Source organism: Phoenix dactylifera, chromosome 18, assembly GCF_009389715.1.
Source record: "Phoenix dactylifera cultivar Barhee BC4 chromosome 18, palm_55x_up_171113_PBpolish2nd_filt_p, whole genome shotgun sequence".
In the NCBI taxonomy this organism is placed as follows: domain Eukaryota; kingdom Viridiplantae; phylum Streptophyta; class Magnoliopsida; order Arecales; family Arecaceae; genus Phoenix; species Phoenix dactylifera.
Window position 1 is genome coordinate 4,913,960 of NC_052409.1, and position 19,766 is coordinate 4,933,725.

Genomic DNA, 19,766 nt, shown 5'->3' on the forward strand with positions numbered 1-19,766 from the left:
TGAACAATGTCAGAAATAATATAATCATTCAAGATGGGATAGAGGAGACGATCAACCTCAAAGCATGGCAATGTTGGAAACTGGAGGTCTACGCATAATAGATCTTGCTTTCACGATCAAAGATTGAGACACGCAGTGGCTTTGTACTGAGAGAGCATGTCATTATTACACTTGTAAACTGGATGATATGATCTTATTTATACTTTATATGCATTAGATAAGAAGCATATCGGCAAATGCACTGAAGGTTGCGACTTCTTTTGCTCCAGAACAGTATTTGGTGGAATGGATAACAGAACTGAGACACAAGGTGTGACAAAAGCTCTAATAATAGACAGTCTATTCCCTGATTACCAGTCGATCTTGAAACTTCTTGGCGGCATCGGTCCTGGAAGTACAATAAATATAACAATATAGAAGAAAATTTCAATCCACGGCATATTCCTGTTTAAGTTAGATGGCCTCCTAATAATTTGAAGAAATAAAAGAATGGCAAACTATTAGCTTCATCTATTAGCTTCAATCAGAAACGATGTATTCATTGCAAGGGTTGAAAACTGATGGTTACGCAAACAAGAGAGACACGGATAAGAGATGCAAGTAACAGAGTAGATCCATAATAAAGCAAGAACACGCTAACTGATAGCTGTGGATAGGCATAAAGTTTATCTAACAGTACCAGTTGTGGATCAAATTAACTTCATACATCTCAAAATCTCATCGACCATGCCTTACCGCATAGAAATCGGGCCTAAGAAGCCTGTCCTCTTTCTGGATGGCTCTCGTATCAGTTGGTTATCAAAATCCCGTGACATGAACTGCAAGTCTACAATTCATCTTTGACCGAAGATTCCTTCGCCTCCTCTTTAGCAGCATCGGTTTCAGCTCCCTCGATAGTTGCTTCCTTCTCTTCAGCCTCTGGTTCCTCTGTGTCATCCTCCTCTTCAACAATAGCACCAGGACTGATGTCCAGGCTCTTATGCACTGACTTGTAAATGCTCGACGCAAATTCCTTTGGATCATTGAGGTTAAAACCACTCTCCATGAGGGCTGTTTGGTATATGAGCCTTGCTGTCTGCTTCATGCTTTCATCCTGTAGATTGTGTAAAGAACTTCCCTTGAGTTCAAAGTAAAATCCATAGGAAAATGGTGGAATTTCAGCTGGGAGAATAAAGAGATTTTCATATATATCAGGAAAAAGTGAAGAAATAGAAACAGGTCCAGTGCAAGAGTATTGGAAACTTATTCATTAACACTGAAACAGTTTGTTTTGAAAAAAAGTACAATAAAATAGGTCATGTGAAGAGAACTAGAAGGCGAAAAATCCAATTGCATCAAATTTAGTACCTCAGGATCCTGAGCAACTCTCTCACGGAGTTCTTTGATAATAGGATGCCTTGGGTTAATCTCAAGAACCCTCTTGCCACGCATGTATGCTTGCTTGCTGGCATCAGAAAGAGTCTGGGACTGCATGATCTTCTCCATGTTCGCGCTCCACCCATATTTTGACGTAACCACCACACAAGGGGTGTTGTCCAAACGGTTGCTTATCTTTACTGAGTCAACATTCTCACTGGAAAGAGCATTCTTCCACCAATCAGTCAGCTCCTTGAAGGACTCCTTCAGCTCTTTCAGCTTTGAGTCCTTTCCAAGCTTGAGACCCTCCTTTGACACATTCTGGAATTTTTTGTCTTCATAGTCCATCAGGTATTGCATCAAGTATTCATCAACAGGATCAGTGAAGAATATAACCTGCAATCACAAATTTATCAGAGTTGAGAAAAAAGTAACTAAAAATATTTTATTAACACAATTGACACATCATGTATGCCAGAGCATCGGAAAAGAATATGCTTAAGTATGTGCTTTAATGACTTCAGGGTTTTATCAGAGATTATCTGCGGACAGATGCATGGTAAAAGCAATAACTATGTTTCTGAAACAGACAATTAGTGGAAACAATATGGATCTTGAATTATCCTAGTAACCGAAAATTGTTTGTTAAAAATAAATGATGCTCTAACAACAAAACACAGTTGGAGAATTTGAAACCAGCTACACGCTTTAAAATTTTAAAATCAAAAAAAGATATAAGAAATTAAGTATATGTTCTGTATAGAACATTCATTCATCATCCTCGATTGTAGTACAGATTAATGTAAACTGACATAATATGAGATTTCCCTCAAGAGTAAAAAAGAGATAAGATGAGATCATGTCTTACCTCATAGTCCTTTTTCGTAAGCCTCTCAAGGAATGGAGATTTCTCCAATTGTTCCTTGCTAGTTCCTGTAATGTAGAAAATGTCCTTCTGTCCTGGCTTCATTCTGGCAATGTACTGATCCAGTGATGCAAGCTTGCCTTCAGACTTGGTACTGAAATGAAATACAGAAAGCATAAGAATTTTGTTATTTTTCAAAATTTCCAACTACAGCATCCAAAAAAAAATAAAAAAAAATAAAAAAATGCAGTAAGGGCAAAAAGTTAGTACTAATGAAGGACAAACCTCTCAAATCTGAGGAGCTTAGCAAGGCGATTTCTGTTATGGGCATCCTCAATGATGCCAAGCTTAATGGATTTTCCAAACTCGTTCCAGAATCTGGCATATTGCCCCTTTTTCTCATCATTCTCGCTTGCTTTCTCTGTTTCTGATTTTTAATAAGAATTTAAGATTATTCAACAATTAACATGACGAGTGTCCCCCTCCCCCCCAAAAAAAGAGGCCATACAAAACAAAAAAAAAGAAATTAATTCAATTGTGAAACAATGGTCAACAATCATACCTGTCTTATCTTTGTTGCTGAACTCATCAGGATCCTCATCTGCAATTCGTCGAATCATATCAAGAGCCTTGCGGATTAATTTCTTCTTGATTGTCTTCAGACTGCTGTGCTGTTGAAGCATTTCTCGAGAGACATTAAGTGGTAATGTGTCCGAGTCAACAAGACCCTGCACAAAAGAAAAGAGTTAGGCATTTGAACGGAGACAAAGGACCTACCAGACAGCTCATCCTGATGAGAACAGACCACATGACAAATATTTATGAGAGTGCACTCTGCTTACCCTCAAAAAGCTAAGGTACTTGGGAAGAAGGTCATCGAATTCATCTGAGATGAAAACCCTTCTAACATACAACTTCAAGTTGGACTTTTGGGTGTTGTAGTAACTTTCATATAGATCCTGAGGAGCCTTAGGAGGCACAAACAACAGTGCTTTGAACTCTACATCACCTTCAGCAGTAAAGTGACTCCAAGCTAAAGGCTTCTCATCATTGTAATCCTGGAATAACAGGAAGAGTAACTCCATTAGAAAAACAAGTAGCCAAAACCCAAAAGGAAAAAGCTACCTTAGCAGTAACATCACTGAAGAAAGATGATTGAAAGCAAGGCGACTTAAACAAAGGCTGATACAATCACGACTCTCAAGCTAGAATACATTAATGTTTTACCTTCACTAAAGAGTGGTAGAATTTTGAATACTCCTCATCAGTAACCTCCTTGGGGTTGCGAAGCCAAATAGCCTTCATATCATTCAACACCTCCCAATCATAAGTTGTTTCCTTCACTGTCTTTGTCTTGGGCTTTTTCTCAGCACCTTCCTCTTCTGTTTCATCTTCAGAACTGCTTTCCGCTGTCATAAGAAATAGAAACACATGCACTCAGGGAACATGTTTGTAAACCAAATATGGCATCATGACTAAATTCAATCTAAAGAATCTTCAAAGAGAGGAAAATATCACAAGGCCATACATGTTTCCTCCTCATCACCAGATTCCTCCTCATCAGATGGGACTTCCACATCCACCTCTTTGCTTGCCCAGAGATATATGGGGAAGTTGATGAATCCAGAATACTTCTTCACCAACTCCTGCAATAAGAGAGCTATAATTGTAAGTCTATAGAATTCTAATAGCACTATAACTCAAAAATCAAAAAAAAATATTTCATGGGCAACATTTTTTTCCTGCTTTTTCTGCTATGGCATAAGGTTATGCATTAAAATTCAAGCCTATTATGCTAGTTGGTCATCTAGTTGCAAGTTACCGGGCAATATAAGTGCAATACTTACTACGTGAGAAGTTGCTTTTGTTTCTGGGACAAAATTATTGTAAAAAAAAAAAATCAAACTATAATATGTTGAGCAAAGAAGATAGGAGGGCTACAAGGTTCTTCTCCCATAGCCTAAAGTAATCAGTGATACCTCAAATCTAGACAACAATAAAAAATATATGGTTGAAGTTAATTATTAGTTTGAATAATCAGATATTTCATTTGAAAGATTGAAAAAGTGAACACCTAAAATATCAGCTACAAGAACACCAAGATGATACCTCTAATACAAATCTTAAAGTCAAAAGTACAGATTAGATCGCATTAGTAAGTAACTTCAAAAGCAAGTCCTAAAGTCAAGTAGGTTGAAAAGGATTATATGCTCAGCCGACATTGGCTGCTCAATGGATGGTTATGAAATTCATGCTGAATTTTAAAAAGATATAAGTTGCTTGCATATAAATGACTAACAAGTTTTTAAGTAAATTTCATAATTCATTAGGACATCAAACCAAGTGAGACATACAATCACTAAGAACAAGGTTTCAAATTTGTGTTCTAAGGCATGTCTCAGCCACCATTGTGTTCAACATCAAAGCACTTTGCTTTCATGCATTACCAGAGATAAATATTCTGAAATTTATTCACAATCTAAAAAATTATAATGAAAACTTAATACCTTACTGGGTAAGGATCAAGAAAAGTTATAACTAAAAGTAATTACAAGACACATAAGACATTTAACTTGGATGGTTGCTGACGGGACTGGCCCAGTTTCATGCACAACAGGTGCAACCAGGACCCAAATAAAAGTCGCTAGGAGCAGACTTGGATCAAAATTGTGACCAGTTTCATATATATTTTGGATATGAATCACAGGGGATCTTATCAGGACTGACCTGAAACATATAATATGTTTTTTCCACACCCACTCCAGTCCTCAAACTTACGAAACTAATGTTCTGCTAAGAAGAATGCTTAATGTCGTCAATCATCATTTATGTTGTCAAAAACAACATCACATACAGTCGTTAATTGATCTTGTGTGGAGTGCGTTGTTAAATAAGCCCATATGTTGTCATACTTGTTTCTCACTTCTGTGGTATGTCTAGGGTACAGTGAAATAACCCAATCTGAGTATGTTTCTTATGGTCCATGTTAAATGTTTTGGACCCAATACAAACAAGGAAACCAAAGGTCACGAAATGACAAATCTCAAACCAAATCTTGCCCAACCCAAATGGAAATGAGTTTGGCTTGAATTCGAATTTTCAACCAGATCCAACATATGTCAGACTTGATTAGCGCAAACATTATCCCACCTGACCAACTTGCAGCCCTATATAGCTCCATTTTGCTTCCATCATTTAATCCTTAAAAGCATCGAAATGATTCTGATGGAAGATTGAATTTCAGACAAAATCCCAAACTTCGCAGATTATTTAGACCCAAACTCAAAATTCAAATTTGGCAAATGGGTAACCACCTATAAGCTCAGAAGCACGTTTCAGATGCAGAAATATGAACTTAGATTTTTTGCTGAAGAGTGAGAAAAAAAATAAATATCTAGTAAAGAAGAAAAAGAAAATGTAAAGTGGCAGACCACAGAAAAAGCATGTTTTTGATTTAAACTAAATGAAGTACTATAGGTTAGTGCACAAACCCTTTCTATGCCATGGTTAAACTCATTTATCAGATATGGCAAAGGCCTACACAAACTACTGCCTAAACCACAATGCAGCTTGTTTTATGATCATACTCACAGAATTAGGATCTGTAATTAATTCAGAAAAAAATCATGCGAAAAGTGCAGAAATATTCAGCAGAAAATTACATAACTTGTAATAGAACAAGTTAGACAGAGAAGCAAGACGAGATATTTTCAACAGATATGGAGAGAAAATCAACAGTTCATTTTTTTATACAATTTACAACTTACTTACTAAGCCCTATACCAAATAAAGTGAAGCTATCAAATATAATGCAGTATGAATTCTTAATAAAACAAAATACTGACTTTTCATTTCTTGTGCTTTATATAGATAATCATGTCATAACAATAAGACAAAAATAGGTTCACATGGCATCCATGCATGTGGATATATTTGAATAAGTAAAACTTTCACTAAAAAATTTCTAATATATATTTTTTTATATTAAGGAAACTGGTGTTTTTTTTAAGATGCAAACTGTAACTCATGAATCAAACTTCAAAATTACAAAGTTTTATAAGAAAAGTGAAAAATGACATCCTCGCAAGGTGTTCAAAGAGAGAATTTGATACACTGGTTATTACATCATTAAAAAACCAATTGAATAAGTGCAATAATGTAATACATGCAACTTCAGAATCATTTATTGGCATATCTTCTGCACATGGGCTTAACATAGTTCTCCTTTTACTCTTTGTGACATCATCAGAATCAACTACAACAATATCACATAGGTAAGAGTGACTGAAATATATAGTATGGCCCCACATGAACTAGTATAAAAATCAATTCAGATAATAAGAACGTTAAAAAAAACTCAAAACAGCTTTTTCAAAAAAAATCAGTGTTGCTACACAGTTCTATAATTCCCAACTGGTACTTGCCCTCCACATCTACAAAACACACAAGACAAAAGCATCGAAAACAGCATCACAGATATGCAAAAAAGTTTCCAGACAACAAAATTGTGCAAATATCACATTCCAAAAATAATGGCAGTGCAATGATGAGACACCAGGGCTTGGGCCACAATTGTTAGAATTTGAAATCCTTTAAAATTTGTTTTCATTCAAATATTTTTCACAACTGCAGTGACCATTGGATTTTCCTTAAGTGTTTCAGAAGTTTCTACTTGGTGAATGTTGGGGACCTCGGCTGTAATTTTGATGATTTCCCATCACAGCTTTGCATGTGGAAGCCCTGTTATCTATTCTATGTTTTTATCCTTTATTTATATTTTCTAGAACCTGGGTTCGAAATAAGCCTTTGGATCTTACAGACGTTCTGCTGGGACACACTGGTTCACTCTCAATTTGTTAGAAACTCCTAGTCCTCCATGACTTATCACATCATATGATCATAGTTTTTTCTTCTCTACTCCATTATGGTTCTATCTCGGACAGAAACCCAAAGACCCTCCTTTTTATCACTTCTTTTATGAGTTACAAGAGGCTGCCAGTTCAAAGCTTTTTCGGTCTATGTTCATACATGTAAGATTCAGCAGAGGCAGAAATGTTTACAAGTCGTGAATAGACAAGCGCAAGAACCTGTGCACCATAAGGGGCTCAAACTATGGAAACAACATGCATAAACATGCCTCCATGATTTCTCTATCCTCTTCTTCATTTACATATTTGCTTGCTTATTTTTTTATTATTTGCTGGTTTAATTAATATAAATCCTATAGACCCAAAAATTGGAATTATTTCTAACAACAACAAATGAGAAGACCTAGCAGATATAAATAATATTATGTTTGGGAACAGCAGGACATGATCAGGTGGACTGTGATGCTTAGATAGATTAAATGAATAACTAAAATAGCATCCTCTCTTCTGGAAAAAAAAAGAAATATGATTATGGAAAGTTAACATTACATGCTTCCAATATAAAGTTTAATCAGTTGCAGGAAAAACACATAGTGGAAGTCCCAGAATCTACCCACCTTCAGCTTGTCTTCTTCCAAGTACTCCTTGGCTTCATCTCTGAGATGGAGCCTTATTTCTGTTCCACGTCCAAGGGGTTCATTCCATGAATCCTCGGAAATTGCAAACGACCCATCAGCCTTAGACTCCCACACATATCTGAAAGACCACAAAGCAACACCAATATATCATTTATCATTTGACCAGGACAATTTACAGCATTGAAAGAGAAAATCTGCATCTACATGGCAGATTACATATAAAATAAACGGCTATATGTCCTTACTGTTTGTCATCGTTGTGCTTGCTAATGACTTCAACATAATCAGCAACCAAATACACTGAGTAGAACCCAACACCAAACTGCCCAATGAGATTTAAATCACCCCCTGTCTGCATTTTCTCCACGAAAGCTAGACAACAGTATAACAATTAGAACAGTGTGCACTTACTAGCATTACAGCTATCACAGGGACTTAAAAGGTAAATAATAACAGTAATGATACCTGAAGTTCCCGACTTCGCAATGGTCCCTAAGTTCTTGATCAGATCTTCTTTCGTCATACCAATACCTCGGTCACGGATGGAGAGGATCTTCTTTTCCTTGTCCAACTTAATCTGCATCCCACATCATCATATGTTTAACCAACCGAAAATCATTTAGAACATACTAACTTTTTCATAACGCCACTCACAAGGATCTCAAGCTTCGTGTTGTCGCCTTCCCCTAAGATCTCCTTATTGGTGAGAGAAAGGAACCTGATCTTATCCAATGCCTATAGGAAAAAAAATAAAATAAAATAAATTCACAAGTTTGACCATAGAAGGGCAAAAATTTGGCGAAATCTACTCACGTCAGAGGCATTGGAGATGAGTTCTCTCAAGAAGATGTCCTTGTTGCTGTAGAGGGAGTTGATAATTATATCCATCAGCCGAGAAACCTCTGCTTGGAAATCGAATTTCTCTGCATTACTCCGTAGAGTTTTCCTAGAGATCGACTCCGCCTCTCTAAAAGTCAACAACAAACGAGAAAAGATAGCATCTTTGGAGTCCAAACAAATCAAACAGAGCAACAAAAGAGAAAAGAAAGCGAATCAGATCGACTACCTCTTGGCGACATCTGAATCGGTGGACAGCCCGCCGGGAACGGCTCCGAGCTTCTCCTCCACCTTCGGCGGATCCGCGAGCTCGTCTGCATCGCCACTGTCCTCGGCATTTGCATGTAATTTACGACCTACAACATCCGCAACAAGTCAAATCAAAACCATTTCCAAAACCCTAAAAATCTATAGAAAAACCTTGCGGAGATCAATAAAACCTCCACGATAAAAGAATCTGGAGCTAGAGAGTAGCAACAGCAGTAGATGCGATCCATAAATCCAAACAGAAAACCCTAGATCGTGCGCCTACCTTGATCGGGGAAGGAGGAGAGGAGGAGGAGAAGCAGGAGAGCGGAAGGCAGCGCCCACTTCCTCATGGCGATCAAACCGGAAGTCCACTTTCCCTGGTTGGGGACTGCGAGGGATATAAAACGCACGCTGTTCTGACGTGCTCTTCCAAGTTCGACCCGACTTGCGCCGTGAAGATTAAATCCATCATGCCAGCGTGGACGATCAGACGGTCAGAAATTTAATATTTCCACGTGGCGAGATTCTAGTGGCGAGGTGTCCGGCTATGACGTGGAGATGTGGTGATGGTTCCTGGTGGAGACAAGTTTCCTTGTTTTGAGGAGACCATGGGATCTGGACCGCACATTAGACGGACTTAAGAAGCATGGACGGTAATGATGGATTCACGAGCGTCACGTGATGAAGCTCTGGCCCACGTGTTTCTCACCAGCGATACGTGGCGTTAAACGACTGGTGGTCTCGTGGTCCATGACGTGGTTTCGGGCCTTGGGGCCATTCTGCTTTATCATAGCCCTGATAATGGGACCATTATTTGTGACCACTGACGTACTTGCTCGCGCTGCGTCACACGAGCTCAATGAAGGTCGCACACGTACAACCCAAATGGGATGGGGGCTGAATGTGGGGCATAAAATAAGGTTCTAGAGTCCTCAGAATCCACGAGACCATGAGGACCTGGTTTGGGTCAACCGGGCATGGGGACGGGCAACAATTGAATAGTGAAGACTGTGTAGGACTTGGCAATCCAGTTCAAAGAACTACTTGAAAGAATTGTTGACTGTTTATATTGACTATTATATACCAGTAGATACTATGTTGCTGTTTCATTGATTTATTATGATAAATTTCTGACTGATAGATATTTTGATATATTATGATAAATTTCATTGTGTTTCAAGTTAATGTTTGTCAAAAGCATGAAAAAAAAAAAAGGCATTAAGAGCCTATTTGCGTATTCCTATATGGTTGGTCCGAAATTTGTGTAAAAATTGGGTTTGTTAGCCCATCTAGTTTGTATTTTCTAAAAGCCTATCTAAATCAAACCCAAATTATAATTTTTGGGCTATAGAAAGAAAAAACCAGCAGAATTTAAGTTGGGTGATATTTGATTAATATAAAATTATGCTTAAATGGGCAATCTAATCTAAAAATTCTACAGAATTTTTAGCCCAATTCCGTAATAATGGCCCAACAGTTCCTAAGATTTTTTTTTCTTTCTATAATATCCAGGCGGGAGGATTTTGGGTTGACATGAGCCATACTTAAGTGGATTGCTCAAGCCAAGAATCTAATAAAAAATTCGGTCAAATTCGGTTGGATTACCTAAACAATCTTTTAGCATAAAGGATATTTCCAAGAGGAGGCTGAGAATCTTATTCCCAGACCAAGCTGAAACGTTGTGGGAATGTTGATTGAGTCAAAATGCAATTGCTTTTTGTTTGGAGGATCTTACGTGGAGAGGAGTTGAGCATTGCTTTGTTCGTAGCCCTCCAGTTTTGAGAAAACATATACAAGTGTATGCTGAACATGAAATTTGTTATTTGTAAAAGGGTGTCGAATAAATAAATTCTTAGCCGCAGCCCAAAGTTAATCGATTGAAGAGTAGATATGTCCAAAATCTCCAAGTCCTTGACCAGACACCATCAAATGGAAGATGGTCGGTTGAATTGGATGTCTGCATTACGGCAAGGACAAATGGGGTCAACTAGTCCTCTAAAATGAAATAATTCAGCCCACCAGAAATCGTTCCTCTATTATGAAGTAATTGGGCATTTTTTTTTTAGATCTCAAAAGCTCTCTTGCTTTGTTCCACTTTGTCCTGATACCAAAACGGTTGCTTGCTGGAATAAAGCAGGAAGGTAGCTTTAATTTATTCATCACATCGAGTGACAATTCAGATAACCAGATTAGAACGTTCGAGGTTAAAATAATGAGGGATGCAACCCCTGGTTGCTTTCAAGAAATATTGATGTTTACAAAGTTTGGAATAATTTATAATGTTCTCTATTTCTCCATGACATTTCATCACACAGTGATTGCATGACAGTGCTATTATAATCATTAAAAATTGTTACCACCTGTAGCTGTCATATTCAGACCGAAGTAGGAGCGCAGTTCGGACGACCCTCTAGCTAATTAGAGACGGCTAAGCAGGCTGTTTAAAGTGTTAGGTGCTGGACTTCTCCACTAGATGGCTTATAAGAAGTCTACTTACCGGAGAATTTCTGGCGGAGATCCTTCGATATTTAAGTCAGAACAACGAGGCAACACTATTAAAGAAAAAGATTTCAGCAGAATGAGGACTATATGAAAAAGATAGCGTATTATGTATCTCAAGCCCTTCGACGTGACGTGACATGATGTGCAAAAACGCCAGACAATGGCAGATGGTATAGTCGCGGTATGGAGGTCAGTTCGTGTGGGCAAAGTGCAGTACATGCACGTCCGATTATTCTTTATGATTGACGACTTTTCGATCGAAGCTGAAGTCGTTTACTTTGCTTTAGATTCGAGGATAAAGAATGAGAAGTCATTTATAAATGTTTTCTTTTATCCAACCATGTGAGGTTAGGACTTGCTAAACAACTAATTAAGTAGGGCAGACGGTAACTTCATGTGAGGTTACCAATGAGCTAGAATTTATGTTCGGTAGACGCCACCCCACCCTTCCATCAATCCTCCCCACTACCGGTAGTTAAAATAAGGTAAGGCTGCTCGTACAGAAGGCGAGCATGCGGAGAGAAGGTGGGCCGGATCTTTCCTGAAATTCCTCCGAATTTATGATGCCTCTATGGGCTCGTTTGGTTCGCAGGAAAAGGAGGGGAAAAAGTGTGGTCAACGGAAAAGTAATAAAATGCCTCTTGTTTGGTTGGAGTTTTCAAAGGAGAGAGATAAAGTTGTATTCTCATGGGAATATGATTCCCATATTTCATGGGAAAGTCTTTCCCATGAGAAACATGGGAAAATTACTTTTCCATGAGGTGGGAATCACTTCTTTTTTATTTTTTTCCAAAAAGACCCTTCAGCATTAAAGAAGCATTAAAGATGCATTAAAAACCTATTTTTTATTAAGGGCATAATAGGAATTATACATAACTTTCATAGGAAAGTGGATGATCAACCAAACATAAGCACTTTGGAAATTTGTCACTTTCCCATGGTTAACCAAACATGCCAAAAGTACTTTCCTAGGTATCCTCTTCCTAGGAATCTGATTCTCAGGAATTATATTCCTAGGAGGGAAAATACTTTCCGCGAACCAAACGAGCCCTATGTTCAAGATTGCGACGAGAGAACCCCACGATGATACCTTGCACCATATCTAAAAATTTTCTTCCCTTCTTCGTTGCTCTAGAATCTTTTATCCCACCTTACCATCCAAGGTACGTCATAAAGAACACATCCTAGCCGTCCATAAAAAATTATATCCTATATTATATACATCATATGCTGTATATAATGTAGGAATGAGCCGCGGCGTACATCACCATGTGTTGCACGCTGTGTGAGATATAATTTCTCGTCCGGTTAGCTTCAGCTGTCACGTCAGCCGGAAACTATACTTAGGGGAAGGGTAAGCCCACGGAGTGTTCTTCGCCATATGGCAGAAGGCGATTGGTGCCCGAGACATCGGTCGGCGAAGTAGTACCATGCCCGCGTGACACGGGAAATGGTGCTTTCTTCCGGTTTCTGCGCCGAAGCATTTGTATAAGTTGGATTTTAAATTTCAGAAGTCCACCGGCAGTTCCCCGCCGTATCCGAATTCGTTGCCGTCGGATCGATGCACCGAAGCAATCCGATGTAACAGCGCACGCACCTCTCCTTTGGACGGTGTCCGTTTAAGATGCCTCGCAGCCAATGCGTAATCTCGTAACTTATGAGACAGCCCCTTTGATCATGGACTCATTCAACGGTTCTGATGAATTTCCTTGTGCAAAGATTGCACCGCTAAACTGCTCCCGTTATACACTGGACGTATACTGCCAGCGCCGGCGAAGCGACGACTTCGGTCGGGCGTCAGCTTACCCGCGGGAGTGCGCAGCACGCTACGTGTCGGACGTGGATTCAAGGAGACGAAACATCCGGGGAAAATAACAAGCGACGCCGTTTGGCCACGTGTGCGTCGCAACGCGCGAAGCTGCAACGAGGAGATACTTGGTCGACGCGCGTTGCTTGAGGGAACATCCGGAGCCGAGCCTGGCTAACCGAATATGCTGTTTGGCGCTCTCTTTGATCCCACCATCATCATTGAATTGAAGCGCCACCGTCTCATTCTCTGTCTCTGTCTCAAGCCTTCTTTCTCTTCTCTTTTTCCTTGAAGTGCAAGCTACGACGAGGAGAGAGATAAAGGGGAGGGGGATGGAGTTCTACGAGGAGTTCCTCTTGACGGCGGTGGTCTCCATTCTCCTCGTCCTCTTGATCGGCAAACTCGCCGCCCACGGCGGCCTGAGGGGCGATCTCGGCAGCGACGCTCCGGCGGACGCGGCGGCGCTTCCGGAGGATATCGGGCTCCATCCGGCGGCGATCGCGGGCGGAGGAGAGGTTTTCGTCGAGGAGAGGCGGGAAAGATTGAGGGAGGGTGGTGGTTTGGGTATAGAAAAGGTCGATGTTGGTTGCGGAGGTGAAGCGGATCTTGGATCGGAGGGAATGGAGGCTGGCGAGGTGGAAGAAGAAGGGGAGATATTGGAAAGAGAGCGATCGTCGGAGGATATCTTGGAGAAGGCCGAGGAGGTGAGAACTGGTGAGTTTGATCAAGAGGAGAATACAATGGAAGAAACTACAGTTAAAGAGGAGATCGGAAAGACTGGTGCCGTGTTAGTCAAAGAAGAAGAGGGATTTTCTAAGGATGAAGTTAATTTGGAGAAACTTGCGGGATTGGACGAGGGAAAAATGGTGAAGGAAGAAGAGAAGCGGGGAATTGAGGAGAAGGGGGAAACGTTGCTTTATGGGGAGGACGAATGGGAGGGGATCGAGAAGAGTGAGCTGGAGAAGCTTTTTGGCGCGGCAGTGGCTTATGTTGATGGTAAGGATGGTAAGGAAGCGGTGTCGAGGCTTAGTACTGATACACAGATGCAGTTGTATGGGCTTCAGAAGGTTGCGACCGAGGGGCCGTGTTACGAGCTGCAGCCGATGGCTTTGAAGGTCGCTGCTCGCTCCAAATGGTATTGCTGATCTCTTTCTTTGTAATTTGGGTCGTTTCGATTGATAAGTTCCTTAGTATTTTTTGCGCGTTATGCTTAGCGTGGTTAATTGCATGGGAAATTGGCCTGCTATGATTAGTTGTGGTCATCGTTTGAAGCTTTTGAGCTATCTGTTTTGGTGACTTATAGTAGGGTAGGAAGATGTCAATTTGAACATTCGGAACAGAAGAGGTGTAGATTTATTTTTCGTCTCAAAAAAAACAGAGGTATAAATTTATTTTGCAAAGCTGGACATCAGACAGTTATTATTAGATGCTGAGTGGAATGTGCTTCTGGAGATCTAATCAAAGAACTGTTTACTTGCTAAAACTGATAAAATTGATTTATGAGAGCATTAGAATGTGAAAAGCATCAAAACAAAGAACCAGTGAAGTTGGAAGTGTTCAAACAATGGAAAACCAGGATTAGGGACAAGAAAGAGATATAAAGTTCAGCGAATATTGTACCTAACCTTTTGGGCCTGCGGATATGTCTTCCAATTTGTATGTCTTTAGAGTCTGTCATTTGTATTTAGAGGGCAATGCTCCAGCAGACTGGTTCTCTAATCTGAGAGCCACTATCTATGTGCAGTGATTTTGGACTAGTAATTTTCTGGCTGATTTGTTCCATCTGGCTTATGCTGGTGGGTATGCTTGTATTTGCACGAAGTGTGATCTCTTTCTTGGTTACCCAAAGGAAAAAGGCAATGTTGAGAAGAGATGCCGGATTGAAGGACATGTTGCAAACGTTTGTAAAGTTAGTTTCTCAAGACAAAAGGGAGTGACTGTTTGTAAAATTCTGTGATTTCCTTGCTTCGATTACTAAGAATAGCGTAGGTGATATGCTATTCCAGTTTGCTACAAGATGATCCTCATGGCGATCCTCATGGCATTTTCTTATTTTACTCTGCTAACTTGCATTTTCTTATTCTACTTTAAAATGCAATTCTTGTGAAGTTTTTTTTACTCTGATCACGCCTTTTATAAAATAATCTGGCAATCTTAAATCTACCAGCCTGAATAAAGCTATCCTTCATAGTGTAAGTGTTAAGATTTCAATCTTATTTGCCAGACACATTGCCTCTAATTTGAGGTTGACAAGAACATTAAACTTCCTCAGCTAGAAAAGTGAGAGACTATAGGACAAAACATTCTTTGGAGGTTTACATTGACAAAATGGAAGGATAATGACTCGTGATTACATAGAATTTAGGATGTAGTTAATTTGGTCGTTTTAATAGCAGGGTTCAGAGCTGCTATTGTCTGAGTAATGATGTCACCAATGTTGTGCCAGGTCTGCTTGGCAAAGACTGGGGAGTATGGAGCCAGAGGTGGCTATGGAACAATACATCAACCTTCTTTCTGAAAGCATGCCTGGATGGAGGGGAGAAAAACCTGGAGTAAGTCCATGCTTGGAGGGCAGGAAATAATTGCATTTTTATGTGATTCTTTATGTAGAAGAGCAAACATGAAATAACATACAATGTTTCCACGAAACTTTCTAGGATGAAGCCAAGCATAATGATGGCAATGATTCTCCCATAGCAGTGGTATCTGGAAAAGGGACACCTGATTCAAGCTCGCTTTCGTTCTACCAACCGAATTCGCTGACTGAAAGGTAATTGTTACAATTTAAGATCTGTAAGTTTGGGTGACAAATATTGAAGAATTCTCCAATCTTCCCCAAACTTTATTTGGCTGCACTCGATTGTTACTTGATTACTGCAATTCCCTGCAGCTTATCAGAAGATTCTTCTTGCACTCAAGGTGACAGTGTAAGTGGCGGTCCAAAACCTTTGAAGCAAGGTATGTCCATGAGATAGCTGGTCTTTCAATATCAACTAGTCTTCTAATTATGCAATGGTGTCTTGAGAAAACACTAAGCGATGTTTCTTTAGAATAGATGTGATATTTCACTCTATTTTTAAGAAAAATTATCCAGCACAAATCAAAATTTGTGTATGTTAAATATGTATATGGTAAATTGCTAAGTCATTGTTTATTGTAGAGCACCAGGATAAGCCTGCTGTAGTTCTCTATCCATCTCGCCATTATCTTGTTGTACATGTGGTGGAGTGCATAGTTGTGCAGTCACTATCAAACTAATTAGCAAGCTAATGTATTGATCAGTCATATGAAATTTGTAAACTGTGTGGAATGTGGATACAGAGCTGGGTAGATTATGAAGCAAATTATTTAAAATATGAGAAAAAAACAGAGTTCATATTTTAATTAATGACTGTTTGCTGGTTATGTAGTCTATTTTCTACTAAAGCATCCATGCATCTGTAGTTGAAGGCTATCTTCATAACTTCTCAAGCAGACATCCTTTGGATGGATTTTCTCTTTGATCTTCTTGGAGCTTAAAATGAATGTTTGACACCTCATACCTTTCGTCTATCACTATGTCGTATTGTGTAAAAGGCATTTGATCAGTGAAGACTTGGGGGACTTGACAAACTGTCGAGGGAATGCTTGAGTTGGACAGTGTCCTTGAGGCCTTTTTGTTGGTTGTTAATGGCCCTCATACCTTGTGTAACTCGAATTTAGGATGACATTTTAGTGAGTAATTCTCAATCAAGCTTCTTGTGGTCTAGTATATTTTGATCTCTATTGATTATATATTTTATTGGTATATTTATTATGCTATTTCACTCTATAACATAGGTGTTGATAGGTGGAATTCTACGATTGCCTTATCCATCATTTCTCTTGACCAAGGTCTATGGATAGAAGTCTTAGGTCACCTTTAGAAACTTTTTGCTAATTCAAAATAGAGGGTACCATGGTATATGTTATTGGCACAACATGATAATTTTGGTCATCTTGGATAGATTATTACAAAAGAAGTAGATCTATTCAGACATATAATTGAATCAAGGCATTTCATTGAGGTAGAGAGATGTTTCTGGAATGTTATCCGACCTACACATGCCTAAAAGCTTGACCAAATGTTTGTAAGGCAATAATATGTTCAGTCATTGGCCTCCTGTTACATGATAACTTTCTTTGCAGAAATTATGTTGGAAAAGACCAAGTATTCTGTCATTAATACTGATTGATTCAAAATTTTGGGGGTTGATGCCATTCTGATAAGCTATCATCAAAACAAAGTGAACCTATAACCCAGCCTAGCATTGAAGGAATGACTATGATCAATGCATGACTATGATCAATGCATGACTGTGATCAATGCATGACTATGATTGTTATGTCCATGTTCATTTGAAGCAAGCATGGACTTGTGCAAGTTGAAATGTATATATATTGGTTGCAATATTAGCAAACATAAAGGATGAGATATTCTGCTGATTATATATGCTTAAGAGGTCCGGATAGGAGCTAACTGGCCTCTGTACGCAGATTCTTTAGTCTATTTTCTTGGCTTATTCTGTAGACAGTTGGCTGCTATTCTCTCTGATTTGCTTCTAGTGGGTTCCACCATTCAAAGGACAGAATTTTATATAAGTTCATGTTGGTGCAACAACTCTGTCACCTATACAAGGTCACATTTTTCACTTATTTTCTGGTGGCTCCCATCTATTATGTGGAGATTAGTGTTTGTATGTTTAAGAATAATTAGAGCTGTCCATGGATGAAGGTTTTACATACTCTGGTTTCTTGATCTGTTCTTCTTTCTTCATATGCTTTTCCTTAAAGCCAAGATCGCTGCAGATGTCATTATAACTTGATCAAAGAGACCTAGATACATTTACTCTTCCAATAGAGCCTACTTGGATCTTCCCAAAAGTTATATTGATTCCCATTGTTCCTTCTGTAGCTGTAGAAATGTTCCCTCAACCTTGCATGATATAATCTGAATTCTGAACAATGTTAACCCATATTTTTCTTTCTTTTATTACATCAACCTACAACCTCCACAGCTATAAGTAGACCTTGGGATTACATTGTCCAGTCGCTATACCTGCTGCTGCAAGTTGAACAAATTTAGTTAGGTTTTTGTTGCAGAATTTTGCTTGCACTAGGTCAGGTTTTCCTAGGTCCATATATCAATGTTCAAACTTTTACATTTTTTTTAATATTAGTTTATATATTAGAAAAATAAGCTAAAACTGGCTGCAAAATCAGCTTTAGTTTTACAAATTGCTAAAATTCTATTACGGATGTGGTAAACATATGGTTGTTTTCAGGTATGTAGAGACAACATGGTGTAGGTATAGTTTATCAATTTTCAATTAAATTTCTTCTTGAATAATAGCATGACCTTTTTTCTCGGTTAAAACAATATACATTATACACATAAGTATGCATGTAAGTACTGTTTCAACAAAAGAAGGTTGATTTATCTCATCAAAGATTCAAATTTTCAATTTGGTAGCTCTACACGTGCAATTTTTAAAACTTATACCAGTCTACATCTCAAGGAAGTTTCCTTTAGAACGTCGCTGTCAAAAAAGGTTAAATACAAAATGTGTACTACTTCATATTATATCTGGGATACAATTTCATTGATGCATGCCATTTCAAAACCTTTTTTTATTATTTTTATAATTCACTATAAAAAAACAAGAAAATGTTCTTTCCAAATTATTTACCCATTCAAGTTTTTTCTTTTTCCTGTCATAGTATTTTATTCTGGATTCTTGACTCTGGTGTTTTATGAACTCTGCACTATGGTGTAAAGCCCATGTTCAATCTGCAATACCAAATTGCTTTTATTGGACACAATCATGTGCTTTATGCTTCTTTTTTGCCTCCCTTCCAAGTTTATTTTTCTTTCATGAGTCTTGTTGCTTCTGTTTCTTCTATCCTAGTATCTTCCATGACTTGGTCTGCCTTTATTACAGGGCTGACAAAGACATTCCTTTTCAACATGCTCTCTCCAACCAGAGTGACATTCGCTAGTTTCTACTTATGAGCTGGGCTAACCCTATATCTGAGGATCCGCATGGCTCTAATCGTGACTATTTGCTCTGAAGTGGTGGCTGTAGGCTGATCCTGTCTTATTTTGTTATTCCTCAGTCTCATGGTTTGTCTCACCTTAAAGCTTGCATGGTGTGTATGACTGTATATGTGTACATGGTTATTGTTCTTAAGGTATTTATTGCAAGTGTATGCTTGGGGCTGTTCTTTTATTAGTAATATGTTCCTGATTATTCCTGCCTGGTACTAAATGTCGTCTTGATAAAGTGATGCGCTGTGTTGTTTAAAGATGATATTTCTTTGTATACCTGTTGGATGTGAGGATGCCCTATATGTGGGCAACACAAGCAAGATTGGTTCATCTTGGCTTCTGTTGGCAACGGTTGTATACCGCTGGGTCCAGGATCTGTTTGGGCAGTCTTGATGGTCGAAAGCTATTAAAATATTGTTGTGATAACCAGAAAAGAAAGGAGATTGAATCATGATTAAGTTCAAAATGAAAAATTCAGAGATCCCTATTTCTAGTTGTTCTTTTGTTGCAAACTTAGCAGTTACAATGGTACATTATAGCATAATGCTAGCTCGCAATTTTGCAAGAAAATTTAGAT

General features: G+C 38.7%; 2 protein-coding genes across 3 annotated transcripts; one reads left to right on the forward strand and one right to left on the reverse strand.

Annotated features, from left to right (window-relative positions):
• Nucleotides 1-239: 239 nt before the first annotated feature.
• On the reverse strand, nucleotides 240-9,232 carry LOC103720615 (endoplasmin homolog). 2 transcript variants are annotated; one of them, XR_003388198.2, is made up of 16 exons: nucleotides 9,097-9,232; nucleotides 8,794-8,920; nucleotides 8,541-8,694; nucleotides 8,382-8,462; nucleotides 8,193-8,304; nucleotides 7,973-8,099; nucleotides 7,707-7,845; nucleotides 3,750-3,867; nucleotides 3,449-3,630; nucleotides 3,064-3,279; nucleotides 2,784-2,949; nucleotides 2,507-2,648; nucleotides 2,225-2,375; nucleotides 1,348-1,752; nucleotides 736-1,093; nucleotides 240-388 (listed from the first exon to the last, which is right to left on the reverse strand). XR_003388198.2 is itself a non-coding variant. In XM_008810414.3 (15 exons), exons 1-15 carry the CDS (start codon nucleotides 9,161-9,163, stop codon nucleotides 827-829), a joined length of 2,454 nt encoding a protein of 817 aa, XP_008808636.1. In that variant the 5' UTR covers nucleotides 9,164-9,232; the 3' UTR covers nucleotides 514-826. The 2 variants fall into 2 exon arrangements, 1 of the variants encoding a protein (XP_008808636.1); XM_008810414.3 differs by lacking the exon at nucleotides 240-388 and having other exon boundaries at nucleotides 514-1,093.
• A 4,083-nt stretch (nucleotides 9,233-13,315) lies between these two features.
• LOC103720614 (acyl-CoA-binding domain-containing protein 3-like) lies at nucleotides 13,316-19,449 on the forward strand. The gene is made up of 5 exons (XM_008810413.4): nucleotides 13,316-14,257; nucleotides 15,569-15,674; nucleotides 15,780-15,892; nucleotides 16,013-16,080; nucleotides 19,083-19,449. Exons 1-5 carry the CDS (start codon nucleotides 13,455-13,457, stop codon nucleotides 19,151-19,153), a joined length of 1,161 nt encoding a protein of 386 aa, XP_008808635.2. The 5' UTR covers nucleotides 13,316-13,454; the 3' UTR covers nucleotides 19,154-19,449.
• Nucleotides 19,450-19,766: the final 317 nt, after the last annotated feature.